At 36.0% G+C, this 26,193-nt stretch overlaps 1 protein-coding gene across 1 annotated transcript in view; it reads right to left on the bottom strand.

The window, feature by feature from the left end:
- KCNMA1 (potassium calcium-activated channel subfamily M alpha 1) overlaps positions 1-26,193 on the bottom strand; it is a 518,607-nt gene that overhangs the window by 125,860 nt on the left and 366,554 nt on the right. Inside the window, 5 exon segments of the mRNA XM_082486073.1 lie at positions 226-294; positions 7,814-7,923; positions 21,631-21,786; positions 23,567-23,636; positions 25,943-26,025. Of these exon segments, the coding sequence (XP_082342199.1) occupies positions 226-294; positions 7,814-7,923; positions 21,631-21,786; positions 23,567-23,636; positions 25,943-26,025 (488 nt within the window).

Raw genomic sequence — 26,193 nt, forward strand, 5'->3', positions numbered from 1 at the left:
AAACAAAAAAAAAATCTGACTCAAATTAACTTTAAGGAAGAAGAATAGAGCAGAAATAAAAGCCTTTCAGCGCTATGTGAAATGGTGTAATGTGATGGCATGCTAATTATACTCTGAAATGTTTCAAACAATATAATAGCAGCTATGTTAATTCTGGAAAAAAAAGCAGGCAGAATTCTTGACAGTGCATTCCAGAACTTCAACATTTGTAGGCATTGGACATACCTGCTTTCTCGTTTTTCCGACTTGTATTCTATGGCTATCATTAAGAGCTTTAGTTTCGCAAACACCAGTCTGCAGAAAGAGAAGAGGCCAAGAGTTAGTCCTTTTTCACAACTAACACCACACATGTAGAGATGGCTGTAGGGTATGTATTTTCTTACACTAAGAGAACTTACACTAAGATCTCTTCCCATTTTTTCAGTTAGATACACACAGAATATATATTAAGGTCTTTCTACTTTGAAGATAATGAACACATATTTTCCGAAAAATACAAACTGACAAGTTGAGAACAGTAGCATAAGCACCAACACTATGTTACTAAGTCTACTTAAGCGATAATAACAAAGATCATGATACACAACATAAAATTGCATTTGGCAATTTAAGGAAATTTTTCAAATCTTTGCTGCAATTCAGCTATATGTTGATTGTAGTGTGCATTCCTTAGAAAATATGTATGTACTGAACTAAAATTAGAGTACACTATTAAGAAGACAATATTTGCCAACTACTGTCACAGAGGAACAGCACGACTGGAAGAAATTTCTGACCAATAGGTGGGAAGTACATTCTGATACTGCAATTACACTTTTTTTTTTTTCCAGTTGTAAAAGTCTGTAGAAGAGGCTATTTATTAAAACACGTCAAGCGTGATAGTCAGAGACTTGCAGAACTGAGAGTTAGGACAACACCATTTGCTTCAAGCTAATAAGCTCTCCGAGAAGAAACAAAGCAGCCAACCATTTTTTTAAAATAACTAGAAACCATTTCCAAGTCTTCCACTGAAGTGTGTGAGAATTCAATGCCACTTGCTTCCTGTTCTATGAATTTGTCACAAACTACTCTAGCACTCACCTTTCAATTAGATGAATGCCATCTTCCGTATCATACACTAACTTTTGCAGTGCTCAGTGCTTCTCGACACACTTCCTTACTTCACTGTTATTTATACTTTTGCATATATTTTGAGAATACTTATTTTCTTGAAGAAAATCTAAGCGATATTCTGCATACTTTTCATCAGTCACATACTTAGCAGAAAACAAGGAGTTGGCTACTGAACCGATGATATTACATTTCTATAATAAGTTTTAGAAATCACTGTGAACAGTTAATTTCTGCCATTTCTTCGGGATAAGAGAATAATTACAGATTAGCATGGATGTAGAGATTCTGACAATGCCGAGGCAATGTGCTGCATGTCACATAAGGATATATAAAACAGAATTTACTTTGCATTGCTTAAGTTTTACAAGTTTTACAATACTTGAACATATAATTTCCTGAAAAAGTTTTATTTTAAAAGATTGTAACAGTACCTCTGTAGTCTCCTTGTCTGGGGAGGTAGGTGATATTTCAGTATGGAGAAGTAACACAGAAAGACGGATAGGGGCAAGATTCTTTTCAAAAACAATTAAAACTCACATTCTACCCCTGGAACTCCAGCCAATGTCAGAAATGGGCAGACAAAATCCTGATAGTAACTGAATTCTCGACTAGCCCATCACCTCCCACAATATTAAAAGATTAATGAAGCCTGTCAGCTTCAAAAAAAGAAAAAGAAAATAAAAAATCAGTTTTCAAACATATTAACACTGGAGTACCCTACCTGTTATATAAAGACTATTATGTATCTGTCCTAAAAAAGATGATATAATAAAATACAACTTCATGAGCCGTGAATGTCAAGACTTCTAAAACTATTTTTTTATTTCGACCACCTATATTCCTTTAAGAAACACAGTTAACTTATCTTCTTTGGTTTCCTAGTATTTGGTAATCTATCCATATACGTATCTTCCTAAAAAGAAAAATACCAACAAACCAACCCACCATAAAGAGATAAGCACATTGCTACCCCGATATTTGGCATGGGTATGTCATTCTTGTCTACAGATTTACTAAAAATATTTAAGTGGTAAAATAAATAGGCCTACATGCACTCGGCCATGCAATTAAACATTAGGATTAATAAGTCTCACCATTTAACTGTATTGTGCAAATGTAGTTTGATATGATAAAATGAGAAAGATCTTATACCTGCTTTTTTCCCCCCAGATACACAAAGAACTTTGTAATAAGAAGTTAAGAACACTTTTTACCTCAAATTATTATGTACAAGTGCACAAAAATTGTCAATGACAGTACATGAGGCATTAATTTCTATTTTATTTTCAACTGTCAGCATCATCTACTAACTACTAATGAACACAGATGGTCACGAACAAAGGCTCTTAAGAATTTGAATCTGGCTGTTTCTATCTACCCAGAGAGAAATAAATTGCTTTTGACATTATATCTTCCTTCTTTACTGCTAAGGCTATCATTGGCGTAAATTAACCATAGATACCTGCTGTATTATTTGCATGTGAGAGTACTGGGATATTTAGAATATAAAGAAATTATCATTCTCCTTTCTGAGCAGCAAAACATGAAGATATAAGCTTGATTAGTTCTTAATTTTTAAATTTTGTACCAAACACTAAAAAAAGGATTTTAATTAGAAAATCTACTGGAAGGAAGTTTTTTCTTTTCAAATAAAGTTTTGATTGAAATCTTGTACACCATAAATAATTCAGATTTTTTTCCTCAAGGTCAGTTATAACATTTTTTGCTGAATTACTTTTGACAAATGCATAGGTACTCTCCTCAGGAGAGAAAAAGTGCTTTCAATCTACTTCCATAACTTGCTCAGCTGCAGTTATCAAAAGTATTTTGATAAAACATTAGTATCTTATGTAGCATTTTAAGCTGAGCAAATTATATACAATATCAGAATTCTTTCATAAATGGATGGGGCTTTGAGTAACCTGGTCTAGTGGGAGGTGTCCTGGCCCATGGCAGGGGGGTTGGAACTAGATGATCTTTAAGGTCCCTTCCAACTGTATTCTATGATTCGATGAAATTCTATGAGATTGAGTTGTAAACAATTAACGTAAGTTAAAATAATAAAAAAACACATTGAAGAGGGACAAGGTTTCCATAAATCAACCAAAAAAGTCAAAGTAGTCCTTAAATCAAGCACAGTAAAAAAAGACCTCCAAGACTGGAACACTACTAGGATAACAAGGAATTCATGGTAGCAGCAAAAGTAGACATCCAGAGGGAGTACAAAATACCAATTATACATTTTAATGCAAAAGCACATCAAGAATATGGGTGAATCTTGATAAAGGATCAGGCTCTTTTCTAGTGGGTTCACGAGTCACTATATAAACAGCATAATAGAGTCTGTAGAGAGTGACTTATGTCACTCATGAGAATATGACGTACATCACTCATAATGACATATATTACCCTCCAAATATACACATATATACACACAGAAGCACATCATACAAATTAATTAATTGTAGCAGTTACAGTCAGTGGCTGCTGATGAAACCAAGAGCAGGAGCGCAAATAAATTTGCTACTTATAGTAGTGGATACCACTACCATTACTAGGATGGTAGTGATAACGCGAGCTGAATACTCAATGGTTTTTGGTTGCTGACCTGTCAGTCCGTTATGAAAATACTGAATGTAAGAAGTGTCAATACAGAACACTACATTGATTTTTCTCCATATTTCCCACATTGACTATTGTCTTGGTTTATGAGTTGATTCCTGATTTGAAATGCAATGGAAGCGCTGTGAAGTATTGTGGAATACATCCTACTCCAATCTACACTTGGCTGAAGAGTTTCATAAATATTTGTCTTCTGTTACTTTTATGTACTCTTATCCTGCTAAACAAAACTATAATTCCACTGTTCTTTCTGGATCCTGTTAAAACTGACCATGTTGGCATAAGTACTAAGTAAGTATATTGTTCCTATAAGAGCTCTAGTGAAGGCCTTAAGCACAAAGAAGCCAATCTTGCTTATAAAAATGGGTATTGTTCGTTTTCTAGGTATGAACAGGAAACATGGCTGCCACATATAAAGAGTTTTGAAAATTTGTCCAGTAATTTCTAACCCCTTAATTATTGCTTGTACCAAGCACAGTAAAATCCAGGTTATCCAAAAAACATGGTGGAAGCATTGGTAACAGTAACATAGGCCTCCATTCTTTAAACGCATTAAAGAAGAAAAAACTGTGGGTAGCTCTAAGGCCTGTGCTGACCTATGGATACTTTTCTGTTGAAGCAGCCTTTTCATACTTGTGAAAACATTGCTGTCCACTGAGAGGAAATTAGGGAGCACAGTGGGACCTTACAACACCTGTTTTGATGTGCTTGCTCTTGCTCTCTCACCGGTGCGCCTGAGGAGACTCTTCAGCAGGCACGCGTCGGCTGGGTGGAGGCAGTGCGGGTGGCCTGTCTTTTGCTGGGGGACCCAGAGGAGAGTTGCTGAGAGTGGAAAGTGTGAAATATAGGAGAAGTCTCTGGCAGAATCAGATGGAGTCTGATTTTAATCACAGTCAGAAGAGGGAAAGCTTCATTTAGAGTCATTGTCAGTCCAGAGGCTGGCTTTGTGGCTTGGCCGCTACCTGAGCTGAGCTTAGGTTTGTTGAGTCTGAAATTTGACACACATCTGCAATGTTGAATAAAATGCTGGGTTCGGGAAAAAGCTCTTAATTTAACAGGTATAGGCTGATCCAGCATCACTGCTTCAGAGAGGCAGAAAACTGTACTGGTCGTATTAAGTGCAGCTTAAGTCTTAAGAGTTCAAAAGTGCCTAAGATTTACCTCACCTGCTGAGGTGACAAGTCAGAAATCTAGTTGAAGAGAACGATCCAAAGACAGAAGCAAGAACTTGAGAGTTACAGGTAGCTCATGCTGTCCTTGTGCTGTGAAACACCAGCTTAGTTTGGAGTCACTCTCAGACAAGGAAGAGCCACCACTCTGAATATATGCAGAAAAGAAATAATCTGTTGTGGAGCTGAGAAAGAATGCAGACAAGTGCTGAGTGTCGCCTACTCGCCTAACCAGTTCTCCTTTGTCAGGTCTGAAGTTTCTAAGACTTCTATGATTAGCTCCCCAAATGGTCTGTTATAAAAGCATACAAAAAATTTCACGACTAATGTGTGAATATATGCGCTAGTTATAAACCATGTAACAACAGTTGCACAAATACAGAGATAATAACATCTCTATAATTTTGCCTTTTACTAAAACACGGCTATAACATTTGATTGAATGACTGACCCCAAAAATAGAACCAACAGCAAATGGGCCCGATTTTACATATATGAAAAGGACAACTTTCATATGCTGTTTCCACTGCCAGATCAAGTGTGAATCCATAGACATGCTAGCTTCACAAGGAAAATTTTTGGGTGGAGAATTGTGGGCCTAGAGCCTGGGTAAAGGTTAGTCTTGCATTAGTGTATATTAGAAGGCCCACTATAAGACTCTGAGCTAGTTGGGGACAGTTTAGTTAGTTTACCCTTCCATCAGCAGCATCCGCACCTGGTCCAACAATATCCAAGGGCACAGAATGATAGGAATTACACTCACATATCAAAAATATATTGGTGGGAATACGTTCACACAGTCCACATACATATATTCAGAATTATAAATAAAACTTACAGACTGATATTAACTTCTATTTCCATCTAATTCTTCACCCTGGTATTGACATAAAAAGCTTGAAACTCTTCAACAATATTGAGTATCCCATCCCCACTGAAAAAGGAGATGTTTCTGCACTCTCTTTGTTCCCTAAACTGTAATGCAGCCTGTGTACCAAAGAATCACATTCCTAGACCAGCAATCAAGACCAATAACCTGAGGAAAGGCAAATCTCATTTAGTTTCAGGGTTTTAAAATGTCATTGACTGTATGAATTTTAAAAGCTATATTACAAATACTATTCTCAAAGTTTGTGTATTTTGTGGATACTTGATCACACTAAGCCCATCCACTAATTTTATTTCCCCCTCACAAACCAATGCAACGGACTTTTTGCTGTCCTTTGGTTCTTCTGGAAATTGAACAGCCAATTCTTACAGTAATGAAAATACCTATGCACCAAACTCATAAATATGTAACACTACATTTTAATTTTCAATGTGCTTTAATTAACCTGAATTGAATAGAGTTATTAAACTGTTGGAAAATTTGAGATAAATATTTTTCTTTAATTTAAACTAGGAAACGCAGTTAATTAAGACTCCAGATAATCAAATGCTTGAGGAGAACTCCAAAGTTTAGACACGTTTCTAAATCTCAACAAATGCCCCTTCTTTATTGATTATTTCATCTCAACTTTACCAGCACAGTTAAATAAATGTCAGCTTTATGTCAAATACAGTCTCAGTAACATGTTTCTAAGAACTTGTATAGAAACTCAACTATGTTTGACAATGGTTTGGCATGGAGATTTAGTTTTCATGATTGTAGTTAGTGTAAACAGCATAAATTACCATTCATTCTGAATATAATACAAAATTTCTACAATACCTTATGAGATTTGCTATTTCGATATAGCCAGACAAAGTTTTGTGCTTGTAGTAATAAACATTGTCCCTCAATAACCTAGTCACAGTCTGGTTCAGACAGTAGAAGGATTGATTTGTGAGTCCCCTTCATTTTACTAGCAAACTGAAGACTGGGCTCTGTCATAGCTACATCCCAGGAAAAGACAGATTTTTAAACGGATAACATTTGTCTAAGAACAGTTGTTTCTCCCTTATTCTTATGCCATAACCTCTGTTTATGCTACCATAAAAATTAGAAAAGGTGGGAGAAGTCAGAGGACCTAAAGCAAAATCATTATTCTTCTATTTCCTCCTCTAAGAATGGAGCCTGCAGAAGTTTGTATATGCTATCTAATTAGACATCAAACTCTTTGGAGAGGGTCCATTTCTTTTTAAGCATATGAACAGTTACTACCAAAAGCTGTCCACAATCTTTGTGACCTTCTGGTACAGCTGTAATGAAGAACAATGCCAACAGAAAAGGAAATACGACTATGCTAAACTATCCTGACTATGTTTATGGCCACAGAATTTATCACAGAAGCCTTGTGCATACAAATCTCTCATCCACAGAATCATTCTTGGACCAATATAAGGATTTGCCGTCTCCAGAAATAAAGTTGTAGCATGGCTTATGCTATGGTTATGTACTATACGCTTCAAATACTCCTTTCTCATTACAGAATAGACATTTTTTCTGACATATTTCACTTGTTAAAAGTGGTTTGTAACCAGTTCCACAGAGCTCTGGATGGCACACTGATTCTATGACTCCACTGCATCTGTTTCAATTAATGAATAGTTTCCTTGGAATGGGACACAAGCCAAGATGGTGATGCTGACAACCACTATTCAAAGATTGGGAGTCATTAGAAGAAACAATAGGACAGCACTTAGGAGTAAATAACCCTACTTAAATAGATTGCTGATGAATTTGTTGAACACTGAAAACATTTATGCTTTCATTTACAATCACTTAATTCCAAATCTTTCCTGAAAACAGACATTACAATGTTTGAAATACTTCCATGCAGTGAGTGCTTTAATGTTTCTTTTATTGGCTCCCATCTGATGTTGCAAAGTTAGGACTGTAGCAGAGTGAAAAGGTCTCTGGCAGAAACCCTAAATTTCACTTGAGAGAAGGCAAATACTTATGTATATTAATATGTATTTGTACTTACTCACAAACTGCAGGGAAGGACAAACCCACAAAGGCACTAGACAGATATTCTGTATACATTTCATTTGCAACGCCTTCCAGGTAGTATTTCTGCCACGTATCCTCCTCAATCTAAAACAAAGAAACACAGATGTAGAGTTCTGAGTAAAACCAAAAGCTTTCTCTAAACTTTACAAACAAGTGCTTAAACATGAATCAGATTTTAACAAAAAAGTCAGTAGACTGCTATGGCAGTTAATGTTGCTTATTTGTACAGGATTTCCCGGAATGCCAAAAAAAAAAAAAAAAAGAGTCCACACAGTCAGTAAATCAAGTATCCTATGTAAAAATAATACACTCAATTCTTGGCAAGCGCATTCTGCACAAGATGAAATAAGGTTGTAGAGAGCTTGAGGAAAAAAGTTGCATAATTTCTCTTTCTGAAAATTCTCAAGTGAAATGGTTGTATTATATTGTTACTAAAGTCTCTCTAACATTTCAATTATTTTCACCTTGTCTAGAAGTTGACTCGAAACTCATCGTACTTTTTTTTTCTTTTTTTCTTCTCTGCATCTATGACCGACAAGGAAATATGAGAAACATCTACTGAAACAGTTTCTTCAATGGTCGTCAGTGCTTTAGGACAACAACTGAAGAAAACCTTTACTGCTAAATTCAGAGATCTTTTACTTTCAAAGGTATGAAGGAAAACAAGTCAGAGGTGCTACAGGACTACCACCAAAAGCTCAAGATATTTGCCTAAGCAGAAGTTTCTAGGGATATCTGAGATGTGCATGCAATCCCAACTAACTTCCAGCTGCTTCCCTGGGGTCTGTGCATGTCATGTCATATCTATAAAGCTTATGTCTCAGACACTCTATCAGGTATTTCAATTAGCAACAAACACCTATAGTTAAGGTAACTGGACTGAGCCGCTAAGTATCCATCAGCAGGAATAGGACTATAATTCACAAGAGCAAATACAAAGCCAGCTTTGATATGACTGGAAATATGGCATATGCAGAAACTGTTCACTGCTGAAATCCCAAGTTCTCTATCATGTAGTTTATGCCCTCGTGCAAAGTTTGTTTGACTATCATTCCTAATAAGACCTTCCCAGGGAAACCACCACAAACATGCAGCCTGAAATACATCAAACTGTTGCTTCCCTATTTATTACATCACATTAAAACACAGCAAAAATATTAACCACAATGGGACATTCCTGCAGGTAATATACCCTTTGGCTTTATTCACTAATTGTGTGAACAGATAAATTCATATTTTCAAGAATTATACACAGCAACAAAAATGTTTCTATGATAATGTGTGTATATATAAAATTAGCAAGAAACATGTCAATTACATCAGACTAGCAAAAATAATGTGATATATTTCTTTTTTTACATTTTCCTTAACCAGAGTCTATCTGAGTAGATAGTAAATAGGAAACAAGTAAAAAGAGAGAGATAGAGAGATCAAAGATTTTAATTTTCTTAAATAAGGCACATGATTTTACAGATCATGGAAATATTTATCTTGCAATGTAGTTAATGTCTAAAAGCTATATTTTATTCTTTGCAAAAAAATAAAGAAACTCTTAGTTCCACTGTTAAGGTAGCCGCATTATGGTCTTCATCTTACAGAGCAGAAAGTGAGACAGTATTGAGTTCAGATGTGAAGGCCAAAAAATTGACATAATGAGAAAATATCTTTTTAAAAACTATTGGTAGCGATTTGAAAAGCTACCTGAAAACTCAAAGTACCAAATACCAACTGATTTGAGAAGCACTTGGATACCTATGCCCCTCTTAAACATTTCACAATTTGCCTGATATCCCCAGCTTTTCTCAAAGCTCAGTCTACATCGTGTAAAGAGATGACAACACGAATCTTGCAGGAAACAGAGCTGTAGTCAGGCCCAAGGAAGTGGTAAAACGGATGCTCCAGGAACATCCATCCTCATAAATTACTGGAGGTAAGGCTCCGGTTCTTCAAGCCATGCTGCTGATCTTGCTTGTGCCAGAGCCAGTGTAACGGCAACCAGCTGAGTATGAGCCAGATTTTGTTTTTAACGTTACACAGAAAACTCTCAACATTTCAGAAATTCTTATCAAAGAACTCTGTCCTTTAAGATAAACAACTTATTACTGCTTTAAATTTTTTGCAGCTACATTACTGCCCACTATGTCAAATGCCTTGGATAATATACAGTCAATTATTTTAACGGTATGAAATGCCTTACGGCAGCAAAACATAGGCCTGTATATTCTTTATGGCAAAAGCATTATGGTATGTTAGAAGTGTGGGGTTATAAACATATATTCCAAACAGCAATATAAATGTACATCTCTGTCAGTATTCAAGAAAAGAAATTAATACATGAGATGCAAGTGACTTGGTAAAGGTGTCCACATTAATTTTTCAGCTATACAGAAATAAATCAAATTGAGAAAAGCAGCTTTAAGCAACAATTTATCTTTGTCTGGTGTGTCAAACTACAGCTGTTTTAAAACAGCATTAAAGCAAAAGGTTCTTGCATAACATACAGGGCTTAAAGGAAATCTCACCATGTAAATTCAAAAAAGGACAAAAATTTAAGATGGGAAAAATTAAAGCACGTACTCTAATTACCAGACAGTTCAGGTCTGTGACCAAAAACATACTCTATGCATTTTCCAGCAACTGGCTTTCTGCCTTTTAAATTTAAAAATGAACACATGGCTACAAGGATATCATTCAAGACTTTCTTCTGGATATTAATTCCATTTTTCTTTTAACTGGTTTGTTTATATTGTTGTTTCATTAGTTGTACTTCTTATTGTTCTACTCTAAATTAGCCTTCTAAACAAGGTATAATCAGATGAAAACATTAAGTGTTTAACAAAAGTTTTAAGCTAAGTAATTGATTTTTTAAATTTTAAATTAAATCTGTGGGTACTTTCAAAATCTTATATGCTTCAGGAAATAAAATTATATTAGCACAAGCTGTAAAAATAAACTACTTTTTAAAAACAAAAGCTACAATGGTTACGGAGTTCTAGTCATTCCCCAAGAGTCTAAAACAGATTTTTCTTGTTCCTTCTCATACATTTTTATTAAACACTTAATATTTCCTAAAAGTTTTAAGTTATAGTTCTGGATTCCATCTTTTTACTCCAGTTCCAAATCATGAAGCTCTCAAAACCCCATAAAATAAGAATTCTGTAGAAATGCAGTGATGTTCCTTTTCCTACTCCCTGTTTTTCTCTTTTGGAGAGCTGTCTTCATCCCCGCTTCCCCTGTTTGCAGTTCCATAAATCTCTGCCTTTGACTCTGCCTCTTTGTTTCTCTTCTCTCCCATATCATCACCTAACATTACCCACAATACCAACAGAACTCTTTCTCTAGGCTAATGTCCTGTATATCTTGCTTTCTATTTCCCTCTTAACTCCTTTATCCAAATGGAAACGTCAGCCTGCCTACCTGACACGTACCAGAGAATGCATAGCCATGAACTGACAGTGCTTTCACCCACGGAATTCTTTATCTTACTTCCCCATCAGCGGTATTTCCACCTCCTCTTTCAGGCTCATAATGTGGTTATCTTCTTTGCCTGCTTCAACCCAGTCACTTATTCTACGCTTAAATCATACAGACCTCTTGTCTTCCCACTAATCAGGATAATCTGTGAAAAAATGTCTAAATCACGTTAGAAAAAAATTCACCTTTAAAAGCTTTAAGAGACAGCAAGACCAATTCCATGTCAAACTAGCATTTGATGAACAGCCAGTACCAAAACAGTGAGGGATCCAGCACTGTGTCATACATACTAAGCTCAGTGAGCAAAACCAGGATTATATTATTCATTACCAGGAAATAAAGCAACAGCCACATTAAAAGGCTTCAGAAAGGGAATTACAGCTGACCCTTTACGGCTGCAGAAGCACATGTCAGCAGTGCAGTGTCCTAATAGCATAAGAGCTACAGCTCTGCTAACTGTCTAACTTAAAGAAGCATTTTCATACCATGTCCACACCTGGCTCGTATGAGATACTATAATAACAATGCTGAGCTTTTCAAACTCTTCTAAAACTTAAAAGCACCCCTTCCCTGTAATACCCTGATCCACAGCTTGTTTAAACCACTCGAACCTTCTCTACCGATTCTGACATGCTTAGGATCGTTGTCTGAACAGCACAAAGAAGGAACAACAGTATGCTTTGACATAATGATTTAAGTTAGGAAAAATAAAGCAAAATAATTTTCATATTATATAATTATAATAATATATTATTACATAAAATAGTGTATTGCTATATGACAATAAAGATTAGTATTATTTTTATATTATTAAATATTATAATGTAACTTCCATTGGAATTTGGTGTGACACAATTTTCCAATATTAAAAGAATCCGAATCCCACACATATTTTGACAAGACTAGTATAGTATTTTATGTAAGTTTGCATTTTTATCCTACAGACTGAGTACTAACGTACCTACGTTAAACTAGTCAAAGGGCACTCTTTCAAAAACAGAAGGATTGGAAACTTTCTAAGAAACCAGTGTAATACAAATTACGTTTCTTTCTTTTAAATTTTCTTCTCCTGTTGATAGGCTTCCAGGTTACCAGTTACTTTAGTTCTGGAGAAGTAAACAACTGCAAGAATAAATTGCAATATGGAGCTGTTCCAAATCATACACTCCCTGTTAAGTAGGCTGAAAACAATCAAGAGACATTTCTTCCATAGGAATTGTTTCACTTTTCAGAGACCGTGTGGGATGCTAAAAGGGATTTGTATTGTGTTATTCTGCACCACACACAGAGAAGTCACATCACATTTTTTATAACCCTTTTATTTATGTGAAGCTTGCAAATGTTGCTGATCAGCAACTCCTTATATACAGAAAACAGATAAAGTGCAGGCTTGGTAAAAAATAAAAGTAATGATAAGGACATGTTCGTAACTTATGGTCTATTTTGTGGCTTTTTCTTAGATTGACGCCACCTGGGGTTGGAAAAAAATATACAAATACATTACGTGTTTCTCCTTTGTACTTTCTTCCCTTGCTTTCTTTTCTTTAGGCAGATGGTTTTGATTTGGAGGAAGGATCAGACCTATAGTTAAGTCCTCACCATTAGTCAAGGACTGAGAAAGGACTGGAAAAACCCAAACTCAATAACAAAGCAGTGATCAAGCTTCATGGCACTGATTAGTGTTAAATTAACCTTCATGAAGTTATTGGAATGTTTAAGACATGTTCTGTTAGGATACCATGAAATGTTGATCAACGAATTTAAAGAATTGCTGATATTCAGGATGTTATAAAATCTTATTATAAGATAGTGATAATAATGGAATAAAGATTTCCCTGTGATTTCCCTGTGATTTCAAAGAGAGAGATTGTCACCTGCCTGGTATTTTTTGAAAGGCAGTAAGTACTGGTCTGCTAGAAATGAAACAATTATTAAGAACCTCCAGTGTTCAGTACTTATTTCCTATTTCCTTGAGTCTTGCAGTTACCCTGAATTTTAATTGATTAAGGTTCTACAGGTAAACAGAGTTTCTCCCATAATCCATGTCAGTAAGGTACTGATTTCCAAATCCTTAAATTGAGAAAAAAATACTTTAAGACTCATTGTGTTCTTGACTAATTTAAGCCTTTGTGATGATATTTTAAAGTCTGCTGCTGCAGTTAACCTCAAAAACTGAATCCCTAAACAAATCTGATCTTCATAATGTGTGTTTATTTTCCTTTAAAATACTTAACCAAAACTCAAGTGATTGCCATCCAGTCCATCTCTGGACTTACTGATACTTATCTACCCACACTTATCTATACATTAAGTTGCCAAAACTGAACTGTTAACGTAGAGATGAAAAAATCTGTCCCATATGCACTTACGAAATGGATGTTTCCCATGTTCGTTGCCTGAAAACAATGGGGACTAGTTAATTGTTATCTAAACTTTATAGAAGCAAGAAGAGCTGAATCTGGGGTGAATTTGGTTCAAAACACTACTAACCAAGGTTACCACAAATGTCATTCAGTAAAACAAGGAAAGTTATTTATCTGGTTAGTGAACTTGATACCCTGATTTTAGCCTACCTGAAAATACTGCTGTGCTTACAAAGACAAAAACAATCATGATTTTAACTTGAAAAACAAAGAAAAACCTACAGTAGTTTCAATTTTACAGTTATGAAGATAATTTTGTTACTGCAAATAATTACTGGTCTACCCTAATACAGCTCCTGACAGCAGAACCTGGATAATTGTATTTTCTGCCTTTGTACAGTATGGACTAATAACAGTTGAGACAAAGAGAATAGTTTTCATTTCGGTGAAAAGTTTTCTGTGGTAGAGCTGAACAAAGCTTTGTTGGCTGAACAAACACATTCCAGCACAAAGCATAAATCTATCTTTATTAAGTACTGTGGGTTCCAGGAAGCCAAATGCACTAGTTTAGTTCTGACATCACAGAGTGATACCAGGCTTTATCTCCCCTTCATTGTTACCTCTGTGGATAACTGCTAGTTCGAGAAGTTAGGAATTTAGATCATGGAATCACAGAATGGTTTGGTTTGGTAGGGACCATTAAAGACCATCTACAGTCCAACCCCCCTGCAACAGGCAAGGACATCTTTCACTAGATCAGGTTGCTCAAAGCTCCATGCAACCTGACCTTGAACACTTCCAGGGATGGGGCATGCCTTCCCCAGACAAAACCTTTATTATTTATTGGAAAATACTGTCTTGGTAACAAAAATTGTGAATCATTAAGCAGTCAAATACTGCTTTGGAATAAGTGGATGTGTCTTTGCTGGCAGAGTAATTAAAACAGTTAATGCCACACAATATTTAGAATAGAATAAAACGTCGCAGAAAAGCTGCAATGAGGAACAACAGTACACAAACACAAAAACAGTGAACTGTTTCAGTGTGGGAAAAATAACCAACAAAAAACTTGGTATTATTGGGTCCTGCTGTCATTTATTATCATTTTTTCTTTTCCCTTTTACCTCTTCCCATTTCTTGCATGTTATTTCTGTTTTCATTTAGCCTCATACATAGGCCTCTACAGATCTTATATAACTGTTGAATGAAGAAAAAAAGATTGATCAAGACAGGACAATTCTATTCCTTTTTTTTTTTTTTTTTTTTTTTTAATTTGGACCTCTTTCTTTACTCATCAAATATTGTATACCTCAAGCATATCAACGAACAATGACACAAGGCACTTTGAAATGCCTGCCTTTACAGAAAATGAGCATCTGTATGCTTCCCATGCATGATCCTAAGGAGAAGGCTTTGCAGGTAATTCTGTTCTTTTTATCCCCTAAGCTAAAGAACTAACATACTTCAGGCTGATACTGCAGCAACATGAGTAAATGTAATGTTCCAGAAAGATAACAAGACAGTACAATTAGCGGTTGACGAAACAACAAGGAATCATCAGAAGAAGGAATCTTCTACTGGTGACCACACTATAAATTATTAAGAATAAGTACATACAGCATTTTCTTTTGACTTTGGTGGTAAATCATAGCAAAATGTTATCACAGGATGCTGTGTTGGTACAAACAGCAGGAAGTCATTTTTTGTTCAGAGACATTACAAACTCAAGAAGAAATATTAACAAATAGCAAAAAAAACCCCAAAATCAAGTTATTCCAATCACAGTTAGGAAGGAAGGTAAAGAGAATTTAAGTAACTGTTGGACCTCACACAGAATGTGCCATATCACCACAGCAACTTGAATCTATATCTCCCAAGTTCCTCTCTAGTACTGAAAGCACGTGATTATCTTCCCCTGATTATGTTACACTGCAATTGTGTCTCCTGGATAGTCATAAAACAAATTACCCACTGATTCAATAGCCTATATGAAGAATAGCTGGAAAATGACATAGCGTATCCCAAGAGAAGAAATCTAATTTTCATCTGTATCCTTTTTTTTTAAGTCGCAATGCTCCTCTGCTCTCCTCTATCTGTATATAGATACAATGTTGTTATCAGCAAATGTATTTACATAATACAATCATTTCCTATTGAGATATGGTGACAGAGAGATGAAGAAATGATGTACATCTTGCAAGCACAACCATTAGTATTGTCAGGAAAAAACCTAAACCCTTAATATACCCAGTCCTACCCCCTGGCAGTGTAATTATCAGGAGCTCTGTAGCCCCAACTGATCTATCTTGTTCATAGCATTCGCTTCTCAGTGTAATGACGTAAATAGTCACATGAAAGAGATTGAGTATACCTGAACCCGATAATGCTATATAATCTCTTCAGTCAAGATCTAAGTCTCACTATCAAGACAGAGAACTAATGCTAGAATTGTAGTGTGACCTAGGATCTTTTATTGCATTTTGCAAGAAAAACCAGGGAGAGGATGGCGGGGAGTCTCTATAAATATTAAGGAAGTGACAAAATAAAAATTCCTTTATAGCACAATGAAAGCAGCTGCAAAGTCTGCTCCCTAGCATTGAATGGGCTCCGCTCACCACCGCCAAGGAAAGAGCACAAAAGAGAACAAAGCCTCTGAGAATAATTTCAGATGTTTAGAAGATCATCCATGTGATATTTTAGACATATATTTACTTTTATAAACAACCCTATCTAGCCGAATAATAAAAAAAAACACAAAAAGTACAGTAAATTAATGAGTTGATTCTGTTCATTATCTCTCTAGAATAGCACTTGAATATTTTAGTTAAGTTACAAAGCGATCTTACTTTATACCGATGGCCTAACTTTTTTTGTTCTTCATACATGTCTCAGTATGCAGTACTTTGTCTAAGTGCATGCAATTCAGAAGTTCTGAATGGTTTATATCAAAAAATTAAATAAAGTGTTGTGTAAACAACATGAAAGTTGTTACCTATTGCCTTTCTAAAATACATATAAAATTTTCTCTTCAAAGATGCCCAGAAGGCCACGCAGAGAAATGCTCTACAAGAAATGCCTAGAAAATAACATCTTTACTGGGGCGATTTTCTTGAGCCCTTGCCAAGCTGTTTTCATGTACATCCATCTAAAACAGCGACTCCCTGCCTCTCCCTAGGCTCAGAACGCTTCCACAGCTTCCTGATGTTTAATTTTACAATTCTCTTCTCCACAGCATTGTGGGGTTTTGTCTAACATAGATGAGAATAAAAAGAAAGCACACCCCAAATATTCTTGATTCATAGTTGAAAAGAAGCTGTATATTGAATGCAGTGTATTTTAAACATTTCCTCACATTTGCCTATAACATCCTTCCATTCCACCCAAATTGCTTATGCGAATGTCTGTTTTTATTATGCCCTTAGATATGGATATCAAAATCTGACAGATAAGTACTTGGCTGAAAGCAGTTCACACATTCCTAGCAAAGATTGAAGCTTCCTGTATTTACAGTCTTATAATTGAATTTCCTTAACTATTATAAATTATCAACCTCCTCTTTACTCAATTCCATTGTCTGCTTAAATCAAAGCTAACAAGTATCCTTAGTGGTATAAAAATTTTACAACCTCAGCCAACTATTCCCACAGTTCTTTCTGCATACAAGAATGTTTTTTAAAATTGGCGTGAAAAGAGTATGTTTTATAAAACTTCAAGTACGCTAATTAAGATTAGCTCTAATTTCAAATGAGAAATATATGCACTTTTCCATCATTCGTACTAACGTAGACTCTAGTAGTGGAGAGAATATTCTTGAAATATTATGACACCTAATTCTTCTTTAGAATTCAAGGTCTTCAAACCTTGATGGGTTTGAACTTAAAGGCATACATGACCTATTTTTAATACTTTACAAAACATGGCAGCATTTCTATCCAATCGTAATGCAAAGATAGATTGGTATTGATCTAGTCAAATGATGGACTGAAAAACGCATTCCTGGGTCTCCTAAGACAAATATTCCTTGTCTCCTAAGACAAATATACCACTCTTATCACAAGGACCAATAGTATTTGTAAATAGCAAATGGTTTTCAACCACAACAGTTTTTAATTCCTAGACTCAATGATTAAAATATTTTATTCAGGCAGACCTTTTAGAGAATAAATGTCTTTGGGAACAGGCTACATTAATATTTGTTCAAAATCCTATGAGGGAGGATCAGGTAATCAGTTTATTATGCAGCCTCCTGAGGAACTTAACAGTAAGTTGAGAAGTTGCATTTCCTCCCCATCTCCCTTTTAAAGTGCTCCTTCGTCTGAAGAAATTCACCGTGCATACCCTAGTCTCCTACTTTAAAACAGTCCAAGGCTGCCTAGGTGGCCAAAAATAAATAGCAAACCAGTTGATGTGTTCCATCAGTGTAGGTAAGCACCTGACTGATGTAAATCTGTGTGGTTTTATTATGTCTCTCTTTCAGCCTGGACTAGAAAGGAATGTAGTGGGAGAAGTGGGCGTTGCATATGTGAGGGTGTGAGCAACAGCTGCCAAAAGAGCCCACAGAACATTCCTGCTCTCAAAATAGCTTAGAGGAGAATTGAGACCGCTCTAGACCATTTTTCAGATCTGGAATGAGGTGTACTGTCTTACCAACAAAGCAAAGACAAAACATTTGTTTGTGGACTTGTGTTACACTCAAGAACCACATTCCACATTTTATTAATTTACACAACAATACTACCTCATACTGGCTTGCGTGGTTGTACAAAGGGACAAAATTTGTCCGCCTCTGCCTTTTATTCTATTTACTTACTCTTTGCAATGTTTTTCATATGGGTAGACTTCTGTTGTAAATTTCCTAATCCAAACAATACAAAAATTGCAGTACAGTATAGCATTTCCATCTTTTTCTAAGACTCTACAAGTAATAGAGTCCCAATTCCTTTATCAGTAGAACAACGATACCACTCTGTGCTATAAATAGAATGGACTATTGAAATACAGGTGTAAAGTTGGGTTTTGTTTTGCTGGTTTTTTTTTGCTTAGCATATCATTTGTTGTGCAACCTATCTTTCTTCCTTTAAGGATTTACAGAACCTTATCCTTTTTGAGCCGATTTTCCTTTTTTTCAGCTTGGTGCCAGAAAACATAAAAGATTCCATATGAGATTACATTGCTAAAACCAAAAGGAAAATATTAGGAACAAATATAATATTTTGAGGTTTCTTAGTTTGTTTTACCTTTAATACTGGGCAGACTGTTTACGCAAATCATTTTGCTGTAAAGTAACACATAATGAGTTAAATGTGCAATGTCACCATCGATCATGTTCATTTGTGTTTGACAGACCAAACATTTATGGCACATTAAATCGCTTTCTAATCACGTTATGAAGGAGGAGGAACAAACAGACGTTTCAAGCTCCCTTTAAAAAATACAGGAGTTTGAGTACATTTTTCCTGGCAATCTCCTAACTTGTGGGAGACTCCACTAACAACAGTTGCCCAAGGAGTTTATGAACGTCTGACAGTACTTAAATTGAGCACTCTAAATGAAAAGGCGTGGAAGTTCTTTCAGGGAATGGACATCTCAATATAACGATTCCAATCGAAGCAGCTGCTCTCCTACAATGCACTGTTGATTCACAGCCACCACTAAGTAATAGTTTTCTCTTTCAAATACAGTTTTAAGGGTGAGACAGCTTGGAGAAAGAACACTCTTTCAGCTAAATAAAGGCAAAAAAACCCTTTTGCTGTCGCCAATTGAGTTGGATTCTCATGAAGAAATATGTCTCAGTTCTTCTACATTTATTTTGCTTTAGATTTTAATGTACTCAGAGATTTTTGGAAATGACAATATGCATTTTACTTGCCTGGACAACTCATTCTTAGTTAAGTACCAGGCATCTTTTGAATCAGTACTAACAGAGTCTTACATTCTCTCAATGCACTACTTGATGGCATTTTTCCTCTCAGTGCCATCTGAAGATGACATCTGAAGTAACACAAGTTAAGGCATGTCTGTATCCTGTTCAGTTTATGACTGTATATAATCACAGATACAAGAGCAAAACTGACACTGATAGCTTCCTCCAAATCAAAATCATTGCTGGTTTTATGTTCGTTCTGTCTATGTAGAAATACTCAGATGTAATCTGAGTAATGCCTTGCAAAGCTGAGCCTTCAGCTTATAACTGTTCATCAGTGACATAGTCCAATCTGTCACTGTACCGAAATTATTGTAAGAATATCTTATAATATAAGAGAATACAGGATTGAAGGTGGGTAAGATAAAGGCATGGTTAGGTACATCTTCTGGAAAGATGATACCTTTACATTTGCAGTTTGTGACTTGTCTAAATACTTTAACCATAAATCCAGGCCATAAATGTGTCAGTCTCTAGTACAGTTCCCCATAGTCAGATATTTGTATACTTTACCACCTTCTGAACCTCTCCATTTTCTCACTGCAAGTTTAAATTCGGTATTAAAATTACTTGCTTTAAGACTGGGGCTTCTGTAGATACATATATTTGGATCTGTTGAGAGAAAATTAATTCCTTCTGATTTTGGAAAGACAAAAGCTAAGCAAAAGTTTAAGGCTTACTTCCGATTTCAAGGGCCAGTTCATAGAACAGGTTACCTCAGTAATTTGGATATATCAGTGTGACTGTTACAAATGTTTGAGTCTTGGGTTACCACATCAGACAAGAGTGAGGCAGACCAAAATGACGGGCAAGAATGATGTTCATAACAGATACAGTTTTCTTTTAGTATATAGGTAGAAAGGATTAATACCCAAGTGACCCTATGCTGATGAGTCATAGACAGTTACTAAGTTTACTGAAGTAAAACAGCATTTTTCTTTTTCCAGAACATGAATAAAGATGGAAACATCGTAACTGCAGACAGTAAAGCGCAGAGCCCAGGCTCGTTTCCGTATTGAAAACTGGCATTTTTTTGACTACATGTAATAGTCTGGAATATTTCTGACACACAGAAGTCTGTTGTTTCCAATTTTTTGGAGGTAGCTTAATAAGAATTTCAGGACTTCATAGGCAGTAAATAAAGACTCGCTGCCCTGCACTGATATGCGCACTTCCATGAGAACAGCCCTGGCTTTCTCATCTGAGGACATTAGGCTTTTTTTTTTTTTTGCTCACTTGCACAATGGACTTGAAGTAGACCATGGCCTACCTTGTACTCCAGTGTTTTCCATCCCATTAATAAAACTCATGGGATTGGAAACTGACCATCCTTTACATTTGGAATCAGCGTCCCAGAAAGGCACAAGGAAGGAAGCACTGATTGCTGCAATCAAGGCCTTGGTCCAGTGAACTAGTACAGCTGCCACAGAAGTCTCGGAATAACTGGGTTAAAATTTTGCCACATAAGTCCAAAAGAGCTTTTTGACTGAGGACAAACAAATACAGGAATGATGTTGTCGGAAGTTCAGGCTTCACTTCCAACACATGTGTCTTATTTACTCTCACAATCAGAGGTCCACCACCACTTGAAGTAAAAGACCAAAACAAACAGTCTGTTTTTCTGGTTATTTTGTTGCTATATAGGACATACATAAATCATATTTTTGTTTTAGCAGCAGGGGTTTTTCTCATAGACAAACCTGTGTTTTGTCTAAAACAAAACAAAACACAAAACACCAGAAGTATGTCCCTAGAAATGGATGATGCTTTGAACAATGATTTAAAGGCCAAACACCTGCTGAATAAAAATAAAAACACAATTTGACAGAACCTGGCTCATTGCCCAATTGGCAGTAGAGAAATTTTTGTATGTAAGTGTGTGCTGGGTTGTTTGGTTTGTTTTTTTTTGGTCTTACAAAATAAAATCTGTTAATGTGTTCCTAGCTGTTTCATATTTGAGGCATGTTCTCTACTCAGCTCTCCGACAAACTGAACTGTGGACTAGTACATTCTAATGAGACAAGATATTACCTTTATGAATGACCTCATAGAGAAGAGGTTGGCTAACATTGTTGAAAGGCCCGGTGCCAGGCAGCTCTGGGCTATGAAGCCCAGCTTGAGCTCCGCAAGACAGATTGCATCATCCCCTTCTTTCCAGTTCCAGCTTGGGATATTTAGCAGATGAGCCTGGAAAACAAACAAAAAAATAAAACACTGGTGAAGAATGAGCAATACTTCCTCAAATACAGTGAAATATGGAAGGAGACAGCAGTGAATTATTTTCTTTGTTACCGGCTCTTGACTTTTTCTGAGTAGACAGAAGCACTCCAAGTATTTTAGACTTTACGTCTACGCTAAGCAATGTTCCAATCTTACCTATTATAAACAAAATCTTACATTTCTCATGCCCTGTTCTGGCTGTGACACTCTGCCAGGCTCACCCTCGCACCTGAATGAGCCACAAAATGCTGCACAGTTTTCCTTCCCTTCTGTGTATTCCTTTTATAGCACTTCGAGCTACTCTCTGACTGATAAGGCACATACCTAATATACAGGAATCTAATATATTATATTACTAGATTACAATTTGTGTGAAGCTGCAACCTTTCAAATACACTGTCATTTAATAAGTTACACGACATCTTCTGTCTTTTCTATTTCATTCCTTCCATCCTGAAGGATAGCACTTGACTCGGTGAATATCCAAACTTTTTCCCAAGGCTGCTATTTGTAAATATAGAATAAAGAAAACAGTTGATCGAGACAGACATGCAGACAGACACTGGTCAGTTAGACAGGTATTTATATTGTTCATTTATTGGCATAACTCTATCAGATTCTGTCTCCAGCTTCCTTATACACATGCATAAGGACATAAGGAAACACAGGCCTTCGTGCTTGTTTCCCTCCGTAAGTTAGTATCCCAGTTCAGTACTTTTATAAAAGCCATTCAAAAAGAAAAAAATGCAGCATTTAAAAGATCCTCTGAAGCCGTTTAGAGCAGAGAAACACCTTGCTTTTATTCTATAAAAAGACCGGCTCCTTCCATTCACGTACAGGAAGAGGACATTACAAGCAACAGTAATCGCTCTTGTTCTAGCCGAGGTTACAGGTGCTGTGGAAACTGTGCGCAGTCAAACCTTGCGAGTACTAGGATTATTGTATTTCATTGAATGACGGTCTACCCAGCCAAGCTTTTTCTCCCACGCTGGTCAGTGGCTGATGCTTTTAAAAATAACAAAATAAGTAGGCCACGTAGTAGTCTGTCCTCTGATACTTTCTTCCTAGCCCTGTTAATCAGCAATTTACGGACTTCCTCATCCCAGAATTGAATGAATTGACTTAATCGCGTGTAAAGGTCACAGAGTTGCCATCAAAAATTTGCCAAATTCCTTTCCAAAATGGATTTATAATTTTGATCACCACAATATTCCACAAATCAACTCTGTTTTATATGAAAAAACACTTAATTTTATTTATTTTTTACCTGCTACTTGGCAATTTCAGGTCTACAATATCATGCAAGAAACACAAAATCACAATAAATCTCCAATAAGACAATACTACTATACTTTTTTTTTTTTTTAAGTATCCACAAAGAACTGACTTCCGATGACTGGCCTTGAGGCCACCAGTTCATCTTGGGTAGCTCCAGTGTGATAAGGTGAGCAAAACTTAACGAAGCTGAGTGGTTAAAAGCTCACCTGTAATCAATAGGAACTACGGACACTGTAGCTTTGCAAATTAGACCCTCGGCAATTAATAAATGTCAGAGGATTTTGATAAGGTCCCTCGCATATATAAATGAAACTGAATTACCTTGTAAGTGGATTACATGACAAGGCTTATTAGGATGTTTTTTTTGAAAGAAAAATGCTTACTATGAGTGGAGATAGAAAAATTGTGTATCAGTGAATACAATGTAGCAAAAAATTCTGGGGAGAGACACTGCTAGTTGACGCATTACCTTATTGTGATACTGCAACATCTGAGTGATAATTCTTATCTTCGGATGATAATTCTTTATTGAAATAACTCTAAAAAATACAAGAAAAAAAAACAAAATAAATTTTAGCTGGTGGGATATTTGGATAATGTAACCCAATACCTTTACTGTGTTGTCAAGTCCCGCAATTAAAACTGTACCCTCTTACTCATCTGGCTGTAAAGCGTACTGATTGAAGTCAGACCTATGCAATATTTACATCTAGTCAAATTTGGTTAATAACCATCGGCTAATACTAGAGGACATCAAACCTCAGCAATTATTCAGTTGAGCTGTTTACTCATACGAAATTTACAGAAAAAGAGACTTATTTTAGCAGCTCTCTTCAGATACTGTACTCATTCTGATAAGCAAATAATACACTTGCAATTATTATGTAATCTTCAGTGATTATCTTCACGACTGAATCAACATAATTGATCAAGTTTTCCAATGATGTCTGAAAAGAATCCATTTCTTTCTGCCCACCACATATTATTTATTTATACTTGCTAGATATTAATCGTATTTAAACATCCTGAATAATGATTTTGTTCAACATAAATCCACATGCAAAGTCATCTTAATTCTTATGGATTATTCCAAAGCTCAATACTGAAACTGATATTTGAACTCTGAATTTATAAAATATGTGGCTACTTCCATAACCTGCAGCTTGACCCAATTATTTAATGAGCCTGAGATATACTCAACTGTGTACAGATTTAAACTGGCTGGAAAGAAAAATGTTTGAGAGATGAGCAGATTGATAACATGTTATGAAGAGAGGAACATAAAATTCAAAAATTAAAAAAGCGTTAAGCAAAACTAAAGAGAGAAAGAGGCCAAAAAAACCCAGTTCTCTACATACAAACTAAGGGTAGAAAAAGAAGATCAAAATGAAAAATAATCTGAATTTTTAGGGAATCACCAGTCTCATAAGACTGAATGCCATAACTGTTTACACTGGTGTTTTGTAGGAAGTATCTTGCCAACTGCTGGTCTGGCTTGCATTTTGAAGCGTATCAAAGCTAGAGCATGAAATAGATAAAAAAAGTTGGACGCGTGATTTTAATTTGTGTTATCTTTTGGAAGGAGAAAACAAGTCTTCCTTCTAATTTTCCTTTTCTTACTGAATTATTTAATTAAACATTCAATTTTGTTGAATTAAATTCATTTAAATGTGAGAAAACACATGAGACTTCCACTCTCAAAGTAACACTTTTGCATTTTATTACATTAAATGTATTAAATCTATTAAGAATGCACTAATGTGCAACTGGAATATTTTTAATGTATTTATGCAAATACTGTCAAAATAAGGTTTCTTGCATTGAAACTCAAAAGTATGTTTGGAAAATGAAATTAAGCATATTTAAGTCCTGCACCTTCCACAGACAGCCAGACCTCTTGCACGCAGTGAACTTCTTCCAGAGGAGCAACTTTTATAAATTTTTTTTTATTATTTCTCCCCTTCCTTCAATTCACAGCACACAAACATCTGACGGGCCAGGAAAATTGGTTCGTAACACTGGCCAGTTCTATGTTAGAGAATTTTTAACAAATCACTGACATTTTAACTTTAAAAAGGAAAGACTGGTCGCATTAAAACTAGGGTTGTATGAACAAAATACAAAAAATGGAACGGCTTAGCTTTGTTGTAACTCTAGCTGTCATCCACTGATTCTTTCAACTTCTTCCTTCAGAAAATATAAGGAGGAAAGCTGGACAAGATCCGGTGGTCCCTGATGTGTTAAGTGCCTTGTCAATCAAAATAAGCAATGTTTGGTCTTCAGTGTGCAAAAGGAGGATGGAGCTAGGAGACCACTCTATCATTACCATCGTGAAGTCTATACCTTGCTTTCCCCGAGCAGCGTAATTGCTTGTAGTAGCAGATATACCAAGGAGCAATGATGTATGAAGTTATTAAGGGTCCTTCTGTCCCATCATTAACACCGGCCCACACAGCACACGCCCTCATGCAACATATTGTTGCAACATAACTACATTCCCCTTCCTCTTATTTCTACTGGGACTGCGTTCAGCCATGTATACTTAAATACTTAAACCCTAGGTTCTGCAAAATGACTAAGAGTGCCAAAGCTGGCGCACCAAGCGTCTCTTCCGACACACTCTTACTAAAACAGCTAAATTAGAACAGTTTAGGCAGGTATTTAAGGTATCCTCATCTCTGGACTTCTGAGACAATCTTGTAATTTGTCCCCTAAAAAAGTCCTGCCATGTTCTTCACGTGCAACAGATCAGCAATAAAGCTGCGTGTGGCTATAGCCTGGACACCAGAAGGTAGCTGATCAGAGTTAAGAACAAAAAAAAACTATTAAAAACTAATGAGTTTACCTCATAATATTGGAAGCATCTTCCGCATCCGGGTCAGCGCAGTATTTATTGGCAAGGATTAGGCACGCATCTGCTGACTCTATCTGAGACACCAAAGAAAAAGCAAACATAAATAGCAACCTCTCTTTCCAGCTCTTCTTTCATCATAAAGTATTACGGAATCCAACACTGACATCATGAGCGCGAATGTCAGTTCTTAATACCGCTAATCAAAAATGTTACAAGGCTACCGTGAGTTAATGTCAGTGATG

The sequence above is a fragment of the Vanellus vanellus genome (assembly GCF_965231255.1).
Source record: "Vanellus vanellus genome assembly, chromosome: 7".
Taxonomy (NCBI): Eukaryota; Metazoa; Chordata; class Aves; order Charadriiformes; family Charadriidae; genus Vanellus; species Vanellus vanellus.